This window comes from Salmo salar, chromosome ssa19 (assembly GCF_905237065.1).
Source record: "Salmo salar chromosome ssa19, Ssal_v3.1, whole genome shotgun sequence".
Taxonomy (NCBI): Eukaryota; Metazoa; Chordata; class Actinopteri; order Salmoniformes; family Salmonidae; genus Salmo; species Salmo salar.
In genome coordinates, this window is record NC_059460.1 from 83,537,547 (window position 1) to 83,556,752 (window position 19,206).

Here is a 19,206-nt window from a genome sequence, read left to right on the forward strand (position 1 = left end):
TTCCTTAAGTTTGGGTCAGTCACAGTGGTCAGGTATTCTCCCACTGTGTACTCTCTGTTTAGGGCCAAACAGCATTCTAGTTTGCTCTGTTTGTAAATTCTTTCCAATGTGTCAAGTAATTATCTTTTTGTTTCCTCATGATTTGGTTGGGTCTAATTGTGTTGCTGTCCTCGGGCTCTGTGGGGTCTGTTTGTGTTTGTGAACAGAGCCCCAGGACCAGCTTGCTTAGGGGACTCTTCTCCAGGTTCATCTCTCTGTAGGTGTTGGCTTTGTTATGGAAGGTTTGGTAATCACCTTTTAGGTGGTTGTAGAATTTTTAATGGCTCTTTTCTGAATTTTGATAATTAGCAGGTATCAACCTAATTCTGATCTGCATGCATTATTTGGTGTTTTACGTTGTACACAGAGCATATTTTTACAGAATTCTGTATGCAGAGTGTCAATTTGGTGTTTTGTCCCACTTTGTGAATTCTTATTTGTCGAGCGGACCCCAGACCTCACAACCATAAAGGGCAATGGGTTCAATAACTGTTTAAATTATTTTTATCCAGATGCTAATTGGTATGTTGAATTTTATGTTCCTTTTGATGGCGTAGAAGGCCCTTCTTGCCTTGTCTCTCAGATCGTTCACAGCTTTGTGGAAGTTACCTGTGGTGCTGATGTTTAGGCAGAGGTAGGTATAGTTTTTTTTGTGTGCTTTCAGTGGTTCCCAAACTTTTTAAAATCCCGTACCCCTTCAAACATTCAACCTCCAGCTCTGTACCCCCTCTAACACCAGGGTCAGCGCACTCTCAAATGTTGTTTTTTGCCTTCATTGTAAGCCTGCCACACACACACTATACGATACATTTATTAAACATAAGAATGAGTGTGAGTTTTTGTCAGAACTCAGGACGTGGGAAGTGACAAAGAGCTCTTATAGGACCAGGGCACAAATAATAATATAATAATAGTCAATAATCTTGCTCTTTATTTAACCATCTTACATATAAAACCTTATTTGTAAATCAAAAATTGTGAATAACTCACCACAGGTTAATGAGAAGGGTGTGCTTGAAAGGATGCACATAACTCTGCAATGTTGGGTTGTATTGGAGAGAGTCTCAGTCTTAAATCATTTTCCACACACAGTCTGTGCCTGTATTTCGTTTTCATGCTAGTGAGGGCCGAGAATCCACTCTCACATAGGTATGTGGTTGCAAAGGGCATGAGTGATTTGCCAAGGCAGGATACTCTGAGCGCCATCCTGAAATTTGTCAGTGGCTTCTGATTAAATTACATTTTCACAGAACCGCTTGTTGCAATTTCGATCAGATATCGGTAAGTGGACTGGAGGCAGGGCATCAAAAGGATAACGAATCCAGTAGTTTGTGTCGTCCGTTTCGGGAAAGTACCTGCGTAATTGCTCACCCAGTTCACTCAGGTGCTTCGCTATATCACGTTTGACATTGTCCATAAGCTTGAGTTCATTTGCACACAAAAAAATCATACAATGATGGAAAGACCTGTGTGTTGTCCTTGTTAATGCAGACAGAGAAGAGCTCCAACTTCTTAATCATAGCCTCAATTTTGTCCCGCACATTGAATATAGTTGCTGAGAGTCCCTGTAATCCTAGATTCAGATTATTCAAGCGATAAAAAACATCACCCAGATAGGCCAGTCGTGTGAGAAAATCGTCATCATGCAAGCGGTCAAACAAGTGAAAATTATGGTCAGTAAAGAAAACTTTAAGCTCGTCTTTCAATTAAAAATTTTTAAAAAGCATGTCAATACTTTGCCCCTTGATAACCAGCGCACTTCTGTATGCTGTAAAAGCGGTACATGGTCGCTGCTCATATCATTACATAGTGCAGAAAATACACGAGAGTTCAGGGGCCTTGCTTTAACAAAGTTAACCATTTTCACTGTAGTGTCCAAAACGTCTTTCAAGCTGTCAGTCATTCCCTTGGCAGCGAGAGACTCTCGGTGGATGCTGCAGTGGACCCAAGTGGCGTCGGGAGCAACTGCTTGCACGCGCGTTACCACTCCACTATGTCTCCCTGTCATGGCTTTTGCGCCATCAGTACAGATACCAACGTGAGCAGCAGCTACGTTTGGCTACATACGGACCGTTAGTGGAATTCCCGCGAGAGAGTAACGGTTAATGTGATTGGATGTTAATTATTTGACTAGGCTACCTGTATTTGACATTGTGTTGTTATTTGACTGAACACTAGATGGTTTAATTTTATTTTGGCAGTGAAACGAGGCGACTCAGGCGAAAATAAAAACTTCACCCAAATGTATAGGCCTGTTGGAAAATATAAAAAAATGTTTTAATGTGAATTACATTTTTGTTTGGCGTACCCCCAACGGCATTGTGCGTACCCCTGGGGGAACATACCCCAGTTTGGGAATACCTGCTCTATGTCAACAGTGTCTAGATGGAATTTGTATTTGTGGTCCTGGCAACTGGACCTCTTTTGGAACACCATTATTTTTGTCTTACTGAGATTCTCTGTCAGGTTCCAGGTCTGGCAGAATCTGTGCAGAAGATCTAGGTGCTTCTGTAGGCCCTCCTTGGTTGGGGACAGAAGCACCAGATCATCAGCAAACAGTAGACATTTGACTTCAGACTCTAGTAGGGTGAGGGCCGGGTGCTGCAGACCGTTCTAGTGCCCTCGCAAATCCATTGATATATATGTTGAAGAGGGTGGGGCTTAAGCTGCATCCCTGTCTCACCCCACGGCCCTGTGGGAAAGAAATGTGTGTTTTTTGCCAATTTTAACCTCACACTTGTTTGTGTACATGGATTTAATAATGTTGTATGTTTTTCCCCCCAACACCCCTTTCCATCAGTTTATACAGCAGACCGTCAGACCAAATGGAGTCAAATGCTTTTTTGAAATCAACAAGTCATGAGAAGACTTTGCCATTGTTTTGGTTTGTTTGTTTGTCAATTAGGGTGTGCAGGGTGAATACGTGGTCTGTTGTACAGTAATTTGGTAAAAGGCCAATTTGACATTTGCTCAGTACATTGTTTTCACTGAGGAAATGTAGGAGTCTGCTGTTAATGATAATGCAGAGGATATTCCCAGGGTTGCTGTTGACGCATATCCTACGGTAATTATTGGGGTCAAATTTGTCTCCACTTTTGTGGATTGAGGTGATCAGTCCTTAGTTCCAAATATTGGGGAAGATGCCAGAGCTCAGGATGATGTTAAAGAGTTTTAGTATAGCAATTGGAATTTGTGGTCTATGTATTTTACCATTTCATTGAGGATACCATCAACACCACAGGCCTTTTTGGGTTGGAGGGTTTGCATTGAATCTCTCTCCCTCCCTCTCTCCCCTCCCTCCCACCCATCCTCCCTCCCTCCCCCTCTCCCTCCCTGCCCTCCCTTTCTCTATTTCTCTCCCCCTGCCCTCCCTCTCTCCGACTCCCTCCCTTCCACCCTTCCTCTCCCTCTCTCTCCACCTCCCTCCCTCTCGCTCTCCCCCTCCCACCCTCCCTCCCTCTCACTATCCCCTCCCTCTCTCCCCCTCCCCCATCTCTGTCCCTCTCCCCTCTCTCTCTCTCTCACCCTCCCTCCCTCTCTCTCTCCCTCCTTCCTTCCCTCCCTTTTTTCTCTCTCTCTCTCTCTCTCTCTCTCTCTCTCTCTCTCTCCTTCCTCCAGATCCTGGCCATCCTGTCTATCTTGTTCATCATTCTCTCCACTATCGCCTTGTCCCTCAACACCCTGCCAGAGCTCCAGGTGCTAGATGAGTTCGGCCAGGCCAACGACAACCCCCAGCTGGCCCATGTAGAAGCCATCTGTATCGCCTGGTTTACCATGGAGTACCTCCTCCGCTTCCTCTCCTCACCCAACAAATGGAAGTTCTTCAAAGGTAGATATATATATATATATACGCTAGCCTGGTCCCAGATCTATATGCGCCACCTTGTCAACTCATTATCATGTTTGATAGTACAAACTGATCTGCGGCCAGGTCATATAGGCCAGACCTGCATTTCAACTAAACTGGTTCTGATCCATTGCAGGATGGATGGTGATGATTTAGATTTTATTTAACCCATCTCTCTCTCTCTCTCTCTCTCTCTCTCTCTCTCTCTCTCTCTCTCTCTCTCTCTCTGTCTCTCTCTCTCTCTCTCTCTCTCTCTCTCTCTCTCTCTCTCTCTCTCTCTCTCTCTCTCTCTCTCTCTCTCTCTCTCTCTCTCTCTCTCTCTCTGCATGCTTTGGTGTCCTAACTTATTTTCTTGGTTCTCTCCTTGGTCTTTTCTTTCAATTTTTCTTTTCTATGGTGGAGGGTTAATGCACTGTTATTTTAGCAGTACCCACTGTTTTTTTAAACAAATTTAGGGTGGAAGAGGACAGTTTTAGTTTCCTGGTGTTTGGAAGGTGTGGTGTGCGCAATGGCTTCTCAGCCTAGCGCGGAGGAGACGCTGTTGTTACGGCATGAATTCAGGTGTGTTCCTGAGAATTAAGTTAAGGTGGAGGATGTTCTGCTCGCGGTCGGTGAACAGGTAGTAGATTAATTTATACATTCCGCTTCTAGAATGAACAAAGCTGTGGTTGTGTTCATGAAAAGAGCAAATTTGGTTGGTAGGCTCATTGCTAGTGCAATATTTGTAAGGGATGTGTTGGTGCCAGTGTGTTGGTGCCAGTTTCACCTCTCTCAACTCCTTCGACCAGGGTGGTAGTTGCAAATTTACCTCCGTTTATTACGGATGATCAAATCAGGAAATAGCTGAGTCGTTTTGGTAGGTTTGCTATGAGTTTTCGTGTACCGTCGGCAGGTTTTCAGATGGTGGTTTATAGATGGTGGTGTAGATGAGGCTGGGTCTAGTCAGATTATAGATGGTGGTGTAGATGAGGCTGGGTCTAGTCAGGTTATAGATGGTGGTGGTGTAGATGAGGCTGGGTCTAGTCAGGTTATTGATGGTGGTGGTGTAGATGAGGCTGGGTCTAGTCAGGTTATAGATGGTGGTGTAGATGAGGCTGGGTCTAGTCAGGTTATAGATGGTGGTGTAGATGAGGCTGGGTCTAGTCAGGTTATAGATGGTGGTGTAGATGAGGCTGGGTCTAGTCAGGTTATAGATGGTGGTGGTGTAGATGAGGCTGGGTCTAGTCAGGTTATAGATGGTGGTGTAGATGAGGCTGGGTCTAGTCAGGTTATAGATGATGGTGGTGTAGATGAGGCTGGGCTCTAGTCAGGTTATAGATGGTGGTGTAGATGAGGCTGGGTCTAGTCAGGTTATAGATGGTGGTGTAGATGAGGCTGGGTCTAGTCAGGTTATAGATGGTGGTGGTGTAGATGAGGCTGGGTCTAGTCAGGTTATAGATGGTGGTGGTGTAGATGAGGCTGGGTCTAGTCAGGTTATAGATGGTGGTGGTGTAGATGAGGCTGGGTCTAGTCAGGTTATAGATGGTGTAGATGAGGCTGGGTCTAGTCAGGTTATAGATGGTGGTGTAGATGAGGCTGGGTCTAGTCAGGTTATAGATGGTGGTGGTGTAGATGAGGCTGGGTCTAGTCAGGTTATAGATGGTGGTTTAGATGAGGCTGGGTCTAGTCAGGTTATAGATGGTGGTGTAGATGAGGCTGGGTCTAGTCAGGTTATAGGTGGTGGTGTAGATGAGGCTGGGTCTAGTCAGGTTATAGATGGTGGTGGTGTAGATGAGGCTGGGTCTAGTCAGGTTATAGATGGTGGTGGTGTAGATGAGGCTGGGTCTAGTCAGGTTATAGATGGTGGTGGTGTAGATGAGGCTGGGTCTAGTCAGGTTATAGATGGTGGTGTAGATGAGGCTGGGTCTAATCAGGTTATAGGTGGTGGTGTAGATGAGGCTGGGTCTAGTCAGGTTATAGATGGTGGTGTAGATGAGGCTGGGTCTAGTCAGGTTATAGATGGTGGTGGTGTAGATGAGGCTGGGTCTAGTCAGGTTATAGATGGTGGTGTAGATGAGGCTGGGTCTAGTCAGGCTGGTGGTGTAGATGAGGCTGGGTCTAGTCAGGTTATAGATGGTGGTGGTGTAGATGAGGCTGGGTCTAGTCAGGTTATTGATGGTGGTGGTGTAGATGAGGCTGGGCTCTAGTCAGGTTATAGATGGTGGTGTAGATGAGTCTGGGTCTAGTCAGGTTATAGATGGTGGTGTAGATGAGGCTGGGTCTAGTCAGGTTATAGATGGTGGTGGTGTAGATGAGGCTGGGTCTAGTCAGGTTATAGATGGTGGTGTAGATGAGGCTGGGTCTAGTCAGGTTATAGATGGTGGTGGTGTAGATGAGGCTGGGTCTAACCAGGCTACAGATACTGGTGTAGATGAGGCTGGGTCTAGTCAAGTTTTGCTAGTGGATGAGGAGAGTGTAGTGGGAAGGGTAAGAGACCAGGGGGGGAGGAGGAGGGAGTCAAGCGGAAGAGGAAAAGGGGGAGAAGAAAAGAGGTGGGAGGGGAGAGGCTGGTGTGGTCAAAGGCACCAAGGAACCTTTGCCTGGTGCTGTGGGGGAGGCCCTGACCAGAGAGGAAGGGCAGGTGGTCAGGATGGGAGATAGAGGAAGAGGAGGAAAGTGAGTCTGAGGAAGAGGATGATGAGGAGGCTTTTTTTTTCAGACTCCTCGTCAATGGGTCCGGAGCTGACAGCCAGTCAAGCAGAGGGGTCAAGTTTGTAAGATCAGTACAACATGCTAGAAAAAAATGAGGGGCATGGTGTCCTCTCACCCAGGAAACGGTTTAGGTTGAGGAAGTGGGTCACAACAGTGAGTAAAGTTCGACCTTCAGACGCTGTTTTAGATTAATATTTTTTCTCTGGCACTGGTTTTTTTTAGCTTTGCTATTGTTCTCTTTCTTTGCTGGCTTTTCTCCCACTTCTTATGGAGACTCTTCGGGTAGGCTCGCTCAATATAAATGGAGCCAGAGATGTGGGAAAGAGGAGTGCGTTGGGTGAATGTGTAAAACATAAAAAGTACAGGTGTTGTTTCTGCAGGAGACACATAGTGATGTGGTGAATGAAGTCAATTGAGGGGCTCTGGTGGAAAGGGGCAAGTGTGTTGAGCCATGGGACAAATCTTAGTGCAGGGGTGGCAGTCCTTTTTGTACTGGGTCTGTCTGTAAAAATGTGCTCCTCAAAGGAGGTGTGTAGGGGTAGGCTGCTTGAAGTAAAAGCAGAAATTAACAACATGGGTTTTGTCTTTATAAATGTGTATGAGCCTAATACAGGGAGAGAAAGAGGGGTTCTATTTGGGAGTCTTAGACAGGAACTCTCACGCGCCTGAGGAGACGCTGGTGGTCGGAGGGGACTGGAATTGTATGATGTATTTTACGAAAGACAGAAATGGGGAAGAGCCTCATTCAGGCTCAGTGGGAGTGTTGAGAGACATCATTAATCAGTTCGACCTAGTGGATGTTTGGAGAACTAAACATCCTGGCACAAGACAGTATACATGGGTGAAGGTTTTGGGGGCTAGGGTGAGTGCAGCCCAACTTGATCGGTTTTACATGTCTAGGAATCGGAGCAATAGGCTGTTGGGCGCTACCATTCTCCCGGTGGGGTTTTCCGATCACCACATAACCATGGCTCGGCTGTCTATTTCACCAGGGCCCCGGCAAGCATCCTATTGGAAGTTTAATGTAAAGCTCTTACAAGATGCAACTTTTTGCTCAGGTTTCCAGACTTTTTGGGAAAGGTGGGGGCAGCGAAGAGAGGAGTATGAGTCTCTGAGTCAACGGTGGGATGTGGGGAAAGTCCAAATTCGGCTTTTCTGTCGACAGTATACTGCTCTCTCATCCTCAGAGGCTAGGAGAGTATTGGGGGAACTAGAGCGGTGTATTAGTGAAGTGGAGGTACAGATGGTGGGCCAAGGCAATGTAGACCTCCAGGCTAATTCAGCCTAATTACGTAGGGACCTGGGCAGTTTTATCCAGGATAAAGCAAAAGGAGCACTTGTAAGAGCTAGGTTCTTCTCCATGCTCAAGGAGATGGATGCTCCCAGCTCCTTCTTCTTTGGTTTGGAAAGACCGAGCCGTGAAGCCAAGGGTATGCATTGTCTTCGGCTGTCTGAACGGCGGGTGACCTCTGTGGTGGGTGAGATGTGGGAGCGAACTGTGGAGTTTTATGCTGAGTTCTATAGGGCAGGAATGTGTGATCCTATGTGTACTCAGGACTTGTTAGAATGTAACCCTCAGAGCCCGGGGGAGTTTGAGGCGGTGGAAGGTAAAGCCCTCTACAACCTCTACATTAAGGTAAGGGACATTAGGAGCCTAACAGGAGCGAAGGCACATCAGTGGCAGGGGGTATGTGGGGCGGAGAGTATGGTGGGTTTTAGATGGAGGGGGCTTTACAAACCCCCAGTACCAAAGAGGTCAGGGGACCTCCAGTGGAGGCGTTCTACATGGAGCCCTGGCCACTAACAGCTGGTTGGCACGGGTTGAACCGGGAATCAGGCAGGGGTATCCTTTCTGTGTAAAATGAAAGAAACTGTGATGTGTTTTCTGTGTGCGCCAGGTTAATATCATTAATGTCTCTGTTGGAATGTCTGTGTGAGAGGTTGGGGGTGGTCTTTACTGTTGGGATGTTTATAATGGGATACAGGTTTTCAAATAAGGAGAAGGCCAAATGTCTTTTGTTGAATTTTCTGTTTGCTCAGGCAAAGTTGTCGATTTGGCTAACAAGGAGGAACAGGGTCAAAGGTGGGGGGATGACAGACCCTTTACTAGTGTTTAATGGGATGGTCTCTGCGTGCCTTAGGGAGAAATTTGACTTCTATAGAATGATAAAAAGTGTGGAGATGTTTCAGGAGATATGGTGTGTTGGGGGGGGCTGTCTGTATAGCTGGGGGAGATGTTTCAGGAGACATGGTGTGTTGGGGGGCTGTCTGTATAGCTGGGGGAGATGTTTCAGGAGATATGGTGTGTTGGGGGGGGCTGTCTGTATAGCTGGGGAAGATGTTTCAGGAGATATGGTGTGTTGGGGGGCTGTCTGTATAGCTGGGGGAGATGTTTCAGGAGATATGGTGTGTTGGGGGGCTGTCTGTATAGCTGGGGGAGATGTTTCAGGAGATATGGTGTGTTGGGGGCTGTCTGTATAGCTGGGGGAGATGTTTCAGGAGATATGGTGTGTTGGGGGGGCTGTCTGTATAGCTGGGGGAGATGTTTCAGGAGATATGGTGTGTTGGGGGGCTGTCTGTATAGCTGGGGAAGATGTTTCAGGAGATATAGTGTGTTGGGGGGCTGTCTGTATAGCTGGGGAAGATGTTTCAGGAGATATAGTGTGTTGGGGGGCTGTCTGTATAGCTGGGGAAGATGTTTCAGGAGACATGGTGTGTTGGGGGCTGTCTGTATAGCTGGGGAAGATGTTTCAGGAGATATGGTGTGTTGGGGGCTGTCTGTATAGCTGGGGAAGATGTTTCAGGAGACATAGTGTGTTGGGGGGCTGTCTGTATAGCTGGGGGAGATGTTTCAGGAGACATGGTGTGTTGGGGGGCTGTCTGTATAGCTGGGGAAGATGTTTCAGGAGATATAGTGTGTTTGGGGTGCTGTCTGTATAGCTGGGGGAGATGTTTCAGGAGACATGGTGTGTTGGGGGGGCTGTCTGTATAGCTGGGGAAGATGTTTCAGGAGATATAGTGTGTTTGGGGGCTGTCTGTATAGCTGGGGGAGATGTTTCAGGAGACATGGTGTGTTGGGGGGCTGTCTGTATAGCTGGGGAAGATGTTTCAGGAGATATAGTGTGTTTGGGGTGCTGTCTGTATAGCTGGGGGAGATGTTTCAGGAGATATGGTGTGTTGGGGGGGCTGTCTGTATAGCTGGGGGAGATGTTTCAGGAGATATGGTGTGTTGGGGGGGCTGTCTGTATAGCTGGGGGAGATGTTTCAGGAGATATGGTGTGTTGGGGGGGGGCTGTCTGTATAGCTGGGGGAGATGTTTCAGGAGATATGGTGTGTTGGGGGGTGCTGTCTGTATAGCTGGGGGAGATGTTTCAGGAGACATGGTGTGTTGGGGGGGGCTGTCTGTATAGCTGGGAAGATGGGTTGGATATATGGTTGTAGAAGTGGTGAGATTTTGGTTATTGTTATTGTGTGGTGTTGTTTTTGTATCGTGGTGCAGAGGGCAAGGTGAGTATGGTACATGTATGCAGTACAATAGTTTTTTTTGGGGGGTGTTTTGTTTTAAGGGGTGGTGAGGTTTTAATGAAATTAGAATGTTTCGTTAAAGAAAGACAAAAAAGTCAAAAGTCGTTCTGTCCTCTCTTTCTCTCCCTCTGTCTTAAAGGTCCCCTGAACGTCATTGACCTGCTGGCCATCCTCCCTTATTACGTCACCATCTTCCTGACGGAATCCAACAAGAGCGTTCTACAGTTCCAGAACGTCCGGCGTGTGGTGCAGATATTCCGGATCATGAGAATATTGAGGATTCTGAAGCTGGCCAGGCATTCAACAGGGCTGCAGTCTCTTGGTCTGTATGCATGTTGTTTATCCCGGTGTATCTTAATCCTGGTCCTGGGGACCCAAAGTGGTGCACATTTTAGTTTTTTCCCTAGCACTACGCAGCTGAGTTGATTCGTGGAATCGGGTGTGTAGTACAAGGGGAAAAAAAATGTAAGTTTAGGTCCACAGAACCAGGATGAAGAAACACTGGCGTTTGCCTCATTGAGAACGTTCAAGTTTTTCTAATGTAATGTAATGTAATCTAGGCTTCACCCTGAGGCGGAGTTACAACGAGCTGGGCCTGCTCATCCTCTTCCTGGCCATGGGCATTATGATCTTCTCCAGCCTCGTCTTCTTCGCCGAGAAGGACGAAGACGCCACCAAGTTCACCAGCATCCCCGCCTCCTTCTGGTGGGCCACCATCACCATGACTACGGTGGGTTACGGTGACATCTACCCTCAGACTCTGCTGGGTAAGATAGTTGGGGGTCTCTGCTGTATCGCCGGGGTGTTGGTCATTGCTCTGCCCATCCCCATTATCGTCAACAACTTCTCCGAGTTCTACAAGGAGCAGAAGAGGCAGGAGAAGGCCATAAAGAGGCGGGAGGCTCTGGAGAGGGCCAAGAGGAACGGTAGTATCGTCTCCATGAACTTGAAGGACGCGTTCGCCCGGAGTATGGAGCTGATGGATGTAGTCGTGGAGAAAGGAGGAGAGGACAACCACCTGTCTCCCAGCTGGGCCGGCACGCCCAGACACACCTCCTCCGACATCAGCCTGAGGTTGTTGGATAAGAAGTACCCCGAGTCCGTCCTCCTGGGGTCCACCCACCGCATCACCATCACCACCAGCGGTAGCCCCGAGCGGAGGCCCCTCAGTAGCTTTCAGTATAGAGGCCGTATCCCAGAATTCAGAGGCAGTACCTCTCAGCTTCTTAACGCTCAGAACCTAGAGATCATGTTCAACCAGCTGACCAAGTCTCAGTCCTTTACAAACCTCAACACTTCCTGCTCCATGAGCACTATGAGCACCTCCGCCACCACGGCAACCTCGGTATCTTCGCGGCAACAGCACCCAGGGTCCCCGCCCTCCCCGGCCCGGCCCCCACAGGAAATGGAGCTGGAGAGGCAGGAAGTCCCATCCTCTTCCTCGACAGAGCCCCTACTGAAGGAAAGCGAAGCAGTACGCAGCCTGTCGAGCATGGACAGCTTCGCCAGCTGCAGGGCTGAGTTCGGGGAGGGCTCTGGATACGGAAGAAAGTTCCCTCCGTCTCTAGACCTCCTCCCAGAATCGAGGGTCAACGATGTCCAAAGCCTCCAGGACGCTGCCTCCCTCAAAGACAGCATGTATGAGTTTGTCCCCTACAACCAAGATGGCGGCACACAGTTCCCGAGAGACGACGTGGAGAACATCCATAGCACCCTGAGAGACGGCATCAACCCTGTCGTCAAGGGGACCAGAGAGCTAAAGGTCAACTTCATCAAGGGCCCACCCACCGAGCCCCCCCTGACACCACCCAGCACCACCTCTCCCCATGACATCAGCTTCAGCTTCCTGGAGAATGAATCCCCAGAGAGGGAGACCTCGCTGCTCCTCCCCAGCACAAAGGCCGTCATCCTGGGCACAGAAGACGAGACCAGCCCCCTGTCCCGCGAGAGGCTGGTGGTGGACACCCCGCCAGGGGATGAGGACTCCCCGGACCAGGGTCTCGGGTGTCAAGGTTCGTCCAACGAGGAGAGGAATCAGATGGAAGCGGCGGGAACGGCAGGGGGGGCACCGGCTGGGAACTGCACCCAGGATGTGGTGGTGGTTGTGGGAGGAGGGGCAGGTGGGGAGGGCAAGGTCGACAGCAACCAAAGTGGACACAACAAATCAGAGAACCACATGTTTACACCAGAGATTCACCTGATGCCCGGGGACGGCAGTATGTCCCCGACCTGCGAAACCAGCATGTAATCCACTGGAACTACATTTAATTAACCTAACCTTGACCTGCTGAAAAAGACGAAGAAGAATGAGGAGATATTGGAGAAGTGAGATGAGAGGAAAAAGGGAACACAGATAGTGAAATGGTGGTAGAGATATTTGCATGGCATGACAAGTCCCTTTTATACGTGTGTTGTGTATTGCTGAAAACAGACACTGCAGCGGTTTACTGCTGAAACAGACACTGCAATACTTATGCAGAACTAGGAGGAGGAGACAGGGAGGAGAAAACTGTGGGGCTCAAAACGAGAACCTCATATGGACAGAGATAATTTATCCAAGTATGAGGACATTTTTGATCCTGATGTATATTTCAACCGTGTTCCTTTTTATTCTAGCAACAGTGCAAAATGCACAGAGGGATTCATCTTTAAAAAGCATGCATTTAAAAAAAAAAAATACATATGAAGTACTTGGCTGAAAGCGCTCCACTGTACATATTATGACAACAAAGGCAATGCACAGGAGAAGAGACAGAAGAAATCCATGTTTGCCAAAAGGTACAAATATTTCCAATGTGAGGAGAATGGTGGTAAATACATTGACAGACCTCAGACAGAGTGTGTATCCCAAATGGCACCCTTTACCTTAAACTGTATAGTGCACAACTCTTTCCCTATATAGAGTAGTGCACTATATATGGAATAGGAGATGCCATTTGGGATGTCGCCAGAGTGTTGCAACGTAGCGACCTATGACAAACATATCACAAACTTACGTGGAAATGCAATGTGTAGAAAAAACACGACAACCATCTCATGTTTTTGGCATTAATGATGAGATTTATGTATGAACTTTAATGTCATTAACATTATTGTTTTAAGTTTTCATTACAATTGGTTTTGTCATTATTAAAAGACCATAGGCTAAATGACCAGAATGTTATTATTTCTGTTAGAAAGAAGGATGGGACGAAAAAAAATAAAAACCTTTTCTTCCTCTCGAGTACACAACTATAAGTTGCCTAAATCTGTAGTTAGTGAGGACAACTGGCAAATGTTTCAGCTACTAGCCTAAACATAATAAATAAACATATTTATAGCAGCAAGCAACATAGGTTTATAGAAAGAATAAAATCATTAGAGTGGTTGAAATACAACACTATACCCATTTTCCACTTCTTGATTCCATCAACAACAAAAAAAATCACACTAATAATAATAATATGTACTTCTGAATGTAGCTTTTACGGATTTAAATTCTCTAAATACAGTAAAAGTAGGCCTACGGTTAAAAGTTAGTTACAATAATTCTAGAGGCATTCTATTCGGGCAGTGGGCAGGTTACAACTTAATAACAAGTTATTTATCGACCTGATAGATATTATAGTCATTGATTCTTGCATATGCTACCGTAGCTCTTCCTTTAATGTTAACAATGGTGCATCCCAAGTAACACCTTGTTTCCTTATGTAAGGGCACTACTTTTGACCAGAGTCCAATGGGTACAAGTAATACTATAATGATGGTGTTCTGGTCATAAAGTAGTGCGTTATCTAAGGAAAGGAGGGGTACTACCGTGTTGGAAGCAACTCATAATAGAACATCACAGAGAAAAACGTACAGAATATTTTGAGCTTTTATCTATCAATCTATCAGTGTATCCAAGCTGATCAATAATGTTATCAGTAAATGTGTGCTTTTATTTTCCCTCGTGGTTGGTTGGTCTGTAGTGTCATCATAACTGGTTGGTCTGTAGTGTCATCATAACTGGTTGGTCTGTAGTGTCATCATAACTGGTTGGTCTGTAGTGTCATCATAACTGGTTGGTCTGTAGTGTTATCATAACTGGTTGGTCTGTAGTGTCATCATAACTGGTTGGTCTGTAGTGTCATCATAACTGGTTGGTCTGTAGTATCTGGTTGGTCTGTATTTTGTTTAGTCATATACTGGTTGGTCTGTAGTGTCATCATAACTAGTTGGTCTGTATTATCATCATAACTGGTTGGTCTGTAGTGTCATCATAACTGGTTGGTCTGTAGTGTCATCATAACTGGTTGGTCTGTAGTGTCATCATAACTGGTTGGTCTGTAGTGTCATCATAACTGGTTGGTCTGTAGTATCTGGTTGGTCTGTATTGTTATCATAACTGGTTGGTCTGTAGTGTCATCATAACTGGTTGGTCTGTAGTGTCATCATAACTGGTTGGTCTGTAGTGTCATCATAACTGGTTGGTCTGTAGTGTCATCATAACTGGTTGGTCTGTAGTATCTGGTTGGTCTGTAGTGTCATCATAACTGGTTGGTCTGTAGTGTCATCATAACTGGTTGGTCTGTAGTGTCATCATAACTGGTTGGTCTGTAGTGTCATCATAACCGGTTGGTCTGTAGTGTCATCATAACTGGTTGGTCTGTAGTGTCATCATAACTGGTTGGTCTGTAGTGTCATCATAACCGGTTGGTCTGTAGTGTCATCATAACTGGTTGGTCTGTAGTGTCATCATAACTGGTTGGTCTGTAGTGTCATCATAACTGGTTGGTCTGTTTATCCGGTTGGTCTGTAGTGTCATCATAACCGGTTGGTCTGTAGTGTCATCATAACTGGTTGGTCTGTAGTGTCATCATAACTCGGTTGGTCTGTAGTGTCCTCATAACCGGTTGGTCTGTAGTGTCATCATAACTGGTTGGTCTGTATTATTATCTGCTGATAATTGAAAAACATATATTTGTTGTATTGCTCTTGTGTCTTGGACTGTACAGGATTAAGTTTTAACCCTGAACGATTTCATTCAAACTTTAAAACACAAACTTTGACTTGTACTATCTCTGCTTTCTTTTTTTCACTGAATGAAAATATCTGTTTTTATGTTGCTGTTTATTCCAATTTTCTGCTGGAATATATATATATATATATATATAGCTTTAGCATGGCACTTGGCTGAGTTTATAATATTAAAACTAGTACTGAGTTTGAGAAAGCCACATAGGTCTGAATGGTAGACCTACAGATAGGAGGAGGAGGAGGAGGAGGATGAGAAAGAGGAGGAGGATGAGAAGGAGGAGGAGGACGAGAAAGAGGAGGAGGAGCTTTATGTCGGTCCTTACAGTTTAGGGTGCGTTCATAAATTATAGTCTGAGTGTGCCAGAGCGCAGAATAACTGATGTATTTTACCAACGCTCAACACCTGGTGAATATGGCCTGTGCCAGTAAACGTCGGCAAAAAAAAACTTAATTCAATTGTTGCCAGCAGCACAGTTACAGTCGCCAACGCTCTGGATAACATGAAAACAGCCTAACCAGCTCTGCTAGGGGGAGTACAATGGTCAGAGAGAGGTGTTCTCTCATTTATGTCTGTAAGTAGCTAGTAAGCTAGCCAACATTAGCCAGTTAGCTTGGGTGCTTGACTGCCATTGTGAGGTCACCACAGGTATGACGTACCCGTGGTGGTATGACAAAACATGTATTTTTACTGCTCTAATTACGTTGGTAACCAGTTTATAATAGCAATAAGGCACCTCGGGGGTTTGTGATATACGGCCAATATACCACGGCTAAGGGCTGTATCCAGGCACTCCACGTTGCGTCGTACGTAAGAACAGCCCTTAGCCGTGGTATATTGGCCATATACCACACCCCCTCGGGCCTTATTGCTTAATTATAACACGGTATTGTTGAATACTTGTTTCTGATTGGCTTGAAGTGCATTCTAGACCGTGCATGATTTCCCTATAACGCACGGTATATTTACACTGTAGAATTCAATGGCTACAGTTCATTCTTACTTGTTCTATGTTTGAGCTGCTTTTGAAAGCCAAAAAGTCGAATTTAAAACATTATTGGCGTTGTTGAATTCAATTTTCATAACGGCAAGCTAAGACTGACGGTTTTGGTTAGCTAAGCTAGCAAGTCTGTTCGCTTGGTTACCACGGCAACTACTGTAGCTCTCCAGTAAACTTGCTAGCTACTTGATGTGCGTTAAACAATGTGTTACTTCAGTTACATTTAATTGGTATAAAAGATATAATGAACTTGGGGCTTCATGCGTTCTCTGGAAAGGTCAATTTCACTCCAGAACATAGCTTTTCACTTCGTTCATTATTTTCCATAGAGAGCAAAGCCCCTCGTTGATTATTCATTATGTATTGGTGTGGCTGGCAATGTGTTGTCAGTCATCCTAACAATGCCCCATGGCAATACAACAAATTAGATTCTGCTTTGGAGAGAGACGAATCCAAATTTAAGCCCAGGAGGGCTTTTTAGAATTCACAAAAAACTCCAAACAATTATGGAAGATTTAAGATATTATTTATTTATTTATTTATTTCCAATTGCCATTAACAAATACAAAGTATTTTATCTTTTTTTGTGAATTAATGTTAAGAATTATTCTATTTTTTTCTAAACCAAAATCGAGAAGCAAGACCACGATTTCCTGCCGTCACTGTTGTTTGAAATGATGCGTGCCTTTTTTCATAAAGATGTTTCATTTATGAGGTGGCCAGTCATTTGCCTTTTGATCATACTATAGTACTGTACAGAAAATTATAATTTTTATAGGAAGAATTCAGGTCTTTAAGTAATAGATACAACTAATATTATTGAGTTCTCAGGCTTTCTATCTATCAACTCGCTGATGTTTCGATTGGATATAGACTTTGTTTTCCATTTACAGGTATTATAATATCAGCTAGTTATGGCTATTACTTTATAAAATATGTTGTCGAATCCACATTGATGTCTTGACTACCAGGAAGCAGCTGTTTCTGGATATCTTTCCCCTCATCAACCTATCATTGGATTGGCTTAACAGCAGGGAGAGAGAATCATTGGATCTCAGACAGGAAGACATCCATCCCTCTGGGTGAATCGATCGGTCTGATTGGCTCCTACTGAAGCCAAGCCAATGAAGTCAGTATTATAGATAAACTGAAGGAGCGATGGGGTAGGATCCCCATGGAATTCTCAAGGGAAGAATGATCCATTGGGTATTGGTCAGGACAGGGAGGGAGACAGTTGTTTTGGGATGCAGGGAGGGACAATAATCTTTCAGCGAAAGGAGACCTTGTTTCTAGGTGACAGCTGTGTGAAGGGAGAGAGAGCAGTACTTAGGTGTGAGTGTGACCAGTCATTGTAGACAGTGGTCAACAGTGATCCAACCTTCCCTAGCACACATATGAAACACATATGAACAATGGCTATATAGCTTTATGCAGACACAAGGGAATGCAACCTGGTCTCAGAGCATTTCGTATTATTCTGTATGTAAATCCGAGACGCTCCATTTAGTGTGATATGTTATGTTTGGTATGGCTACGTCAGACAGATGGTTAGTCAAGTCAAAAATGTAAAGGGGTGGTTGGATGGGTCGGTGTATAACAAGAACATCTAGCAACCCAAAGTGTGTGATTTTGAATCTCATCATGGACATCCTTTAGCTAATTAGCAACTTTCCAACTACTTAGCATGTTAGCTAACCCTTCCCATAACTTTAACCCTTTTAGCTAACTCTTCCCTTATTAACCTAACTCCTAAACTTAACCCTAACCCCTAGCCTAGCTAACGTTAGCGAGCTAGCTAATGTTAGCCACCTAGCTAGAATTAGTAATATATCATACATTTTGCAAATCCTTATCATATTGTACGTTTTGCACATTCGTAACAAATAATAGGAATTGTAATTTGTAACATATCACACGAAATGAGTGATGAACATACACAAATTAATACATACCATACAAAACATAACATACAGTATCATACTAAAAGTAGTATCTCGAATGTACGTACAGAATAATACGAAATGTACAGAGACCAGGTTGGGAATATCCCAATGAAAGACACTAGCTAAAATACAAAACAGCACAGAGACACATGTAATCATATCACAAGACGTCAGCGTACAGTCCACCCCAAGACTGACAGGAGGTGAATTTGGTGGTGGTTGATGCCCACTCAATGTTCTGTGGTGTGTGCGTGTGTTATGTCTCCAATCTCCAGACTTCCAAAAATCATTTGACTACTTTTTTTTTTTAAATATATTATTATATATATAATTTTTTTTGAACATTTTCTGTCCAAAGTTGATCTGCTAAATGTGAGAGGATATGATGCAATGTTTCTATGTTCTCTCAAAGTGATCCTACATGGAAAATGCATACTTGGCGGCTACAGTACCTACCTGCCACGTTGGTATTTACAAATGTTTGACAAATGTAAAAGAAGGGGATTTGATATTCCACTGATAGTTTTAAATTTTAATTAATTGTTTTCATTATTCTTTCATCTGTTTTAAAGGAGGGTATGATAACTGTATTTTTGAAACTCCTCTACTGTCATTTTACATGTTTTTCTCTTCTCTTTGTGTTTTTGTTCTTGTCCTCATGTGACTGTATAGTAATTATTATTCATTTCACAGGTAGAGTAGTGAAGCTCTGAGGGACGCAGAATGTTTCCTCAGGATGGTGTACGGATGGAGGCAAATCTAAAATGGCACCCTATTCCCTATATATATAGTACACTACTTTAGACCAGAGCCCTATTGCACCCCATTCCCTATATAGTACACTACTTTAGACCAGAGCCCTGTGTATGGAATAGGGAGCCATGTAGGACACAAGCCAGTGTGTGTGTGTTAATGCCTGTGCCTGTGCCTGTGTGTGTGTGTGTGTGTGTGTGTGTGTGTGTGTGTGTGTGTGTGTGTGTGTGTGTGTGTGTGTGTGTGACTGTGCGTGGATGCTGAAATTAACTCTGTGAGCTTTCAGCAGAAGGACTGTGTAGTGTGGTACTACAGTCTCACCATCGCTTGATCATTTGTGATTCTGCTAATATGGCAGAAAAAAAGATTGTCTTTTCTTTGAGAGAATGGATATTTGTGTCATCCACGGCTA

The 19,206-nt window shown here is 44.9% G+C and overlaps 1 protein-coding gene across 1 annotated transcript; it reads left to right on the forward strand.

The window, feature by feature from the left end:
- Positions 1-3,645: 3,645 nt before the first annotated feature.
- On the forward strand, positions 3,646-14,228 carry LOC106579732 (potassium voltage-gated channel subfamily B member 2-like; the record flags this gene model as incomplete). Its single annotated transcript, XM_045701948.1, has 3 exons — positions 3,646-3,868; positions 10,242-10,424; positions 10,663-14,228. Coding segments are annotated over 3 exons (2,094 nt in total), but the record flags the coding sequence as incomplete, so codon positions are not given.
- Between the last annotated feature and the right edge of the window lie 4,978 nt (positions 14,229-19,206).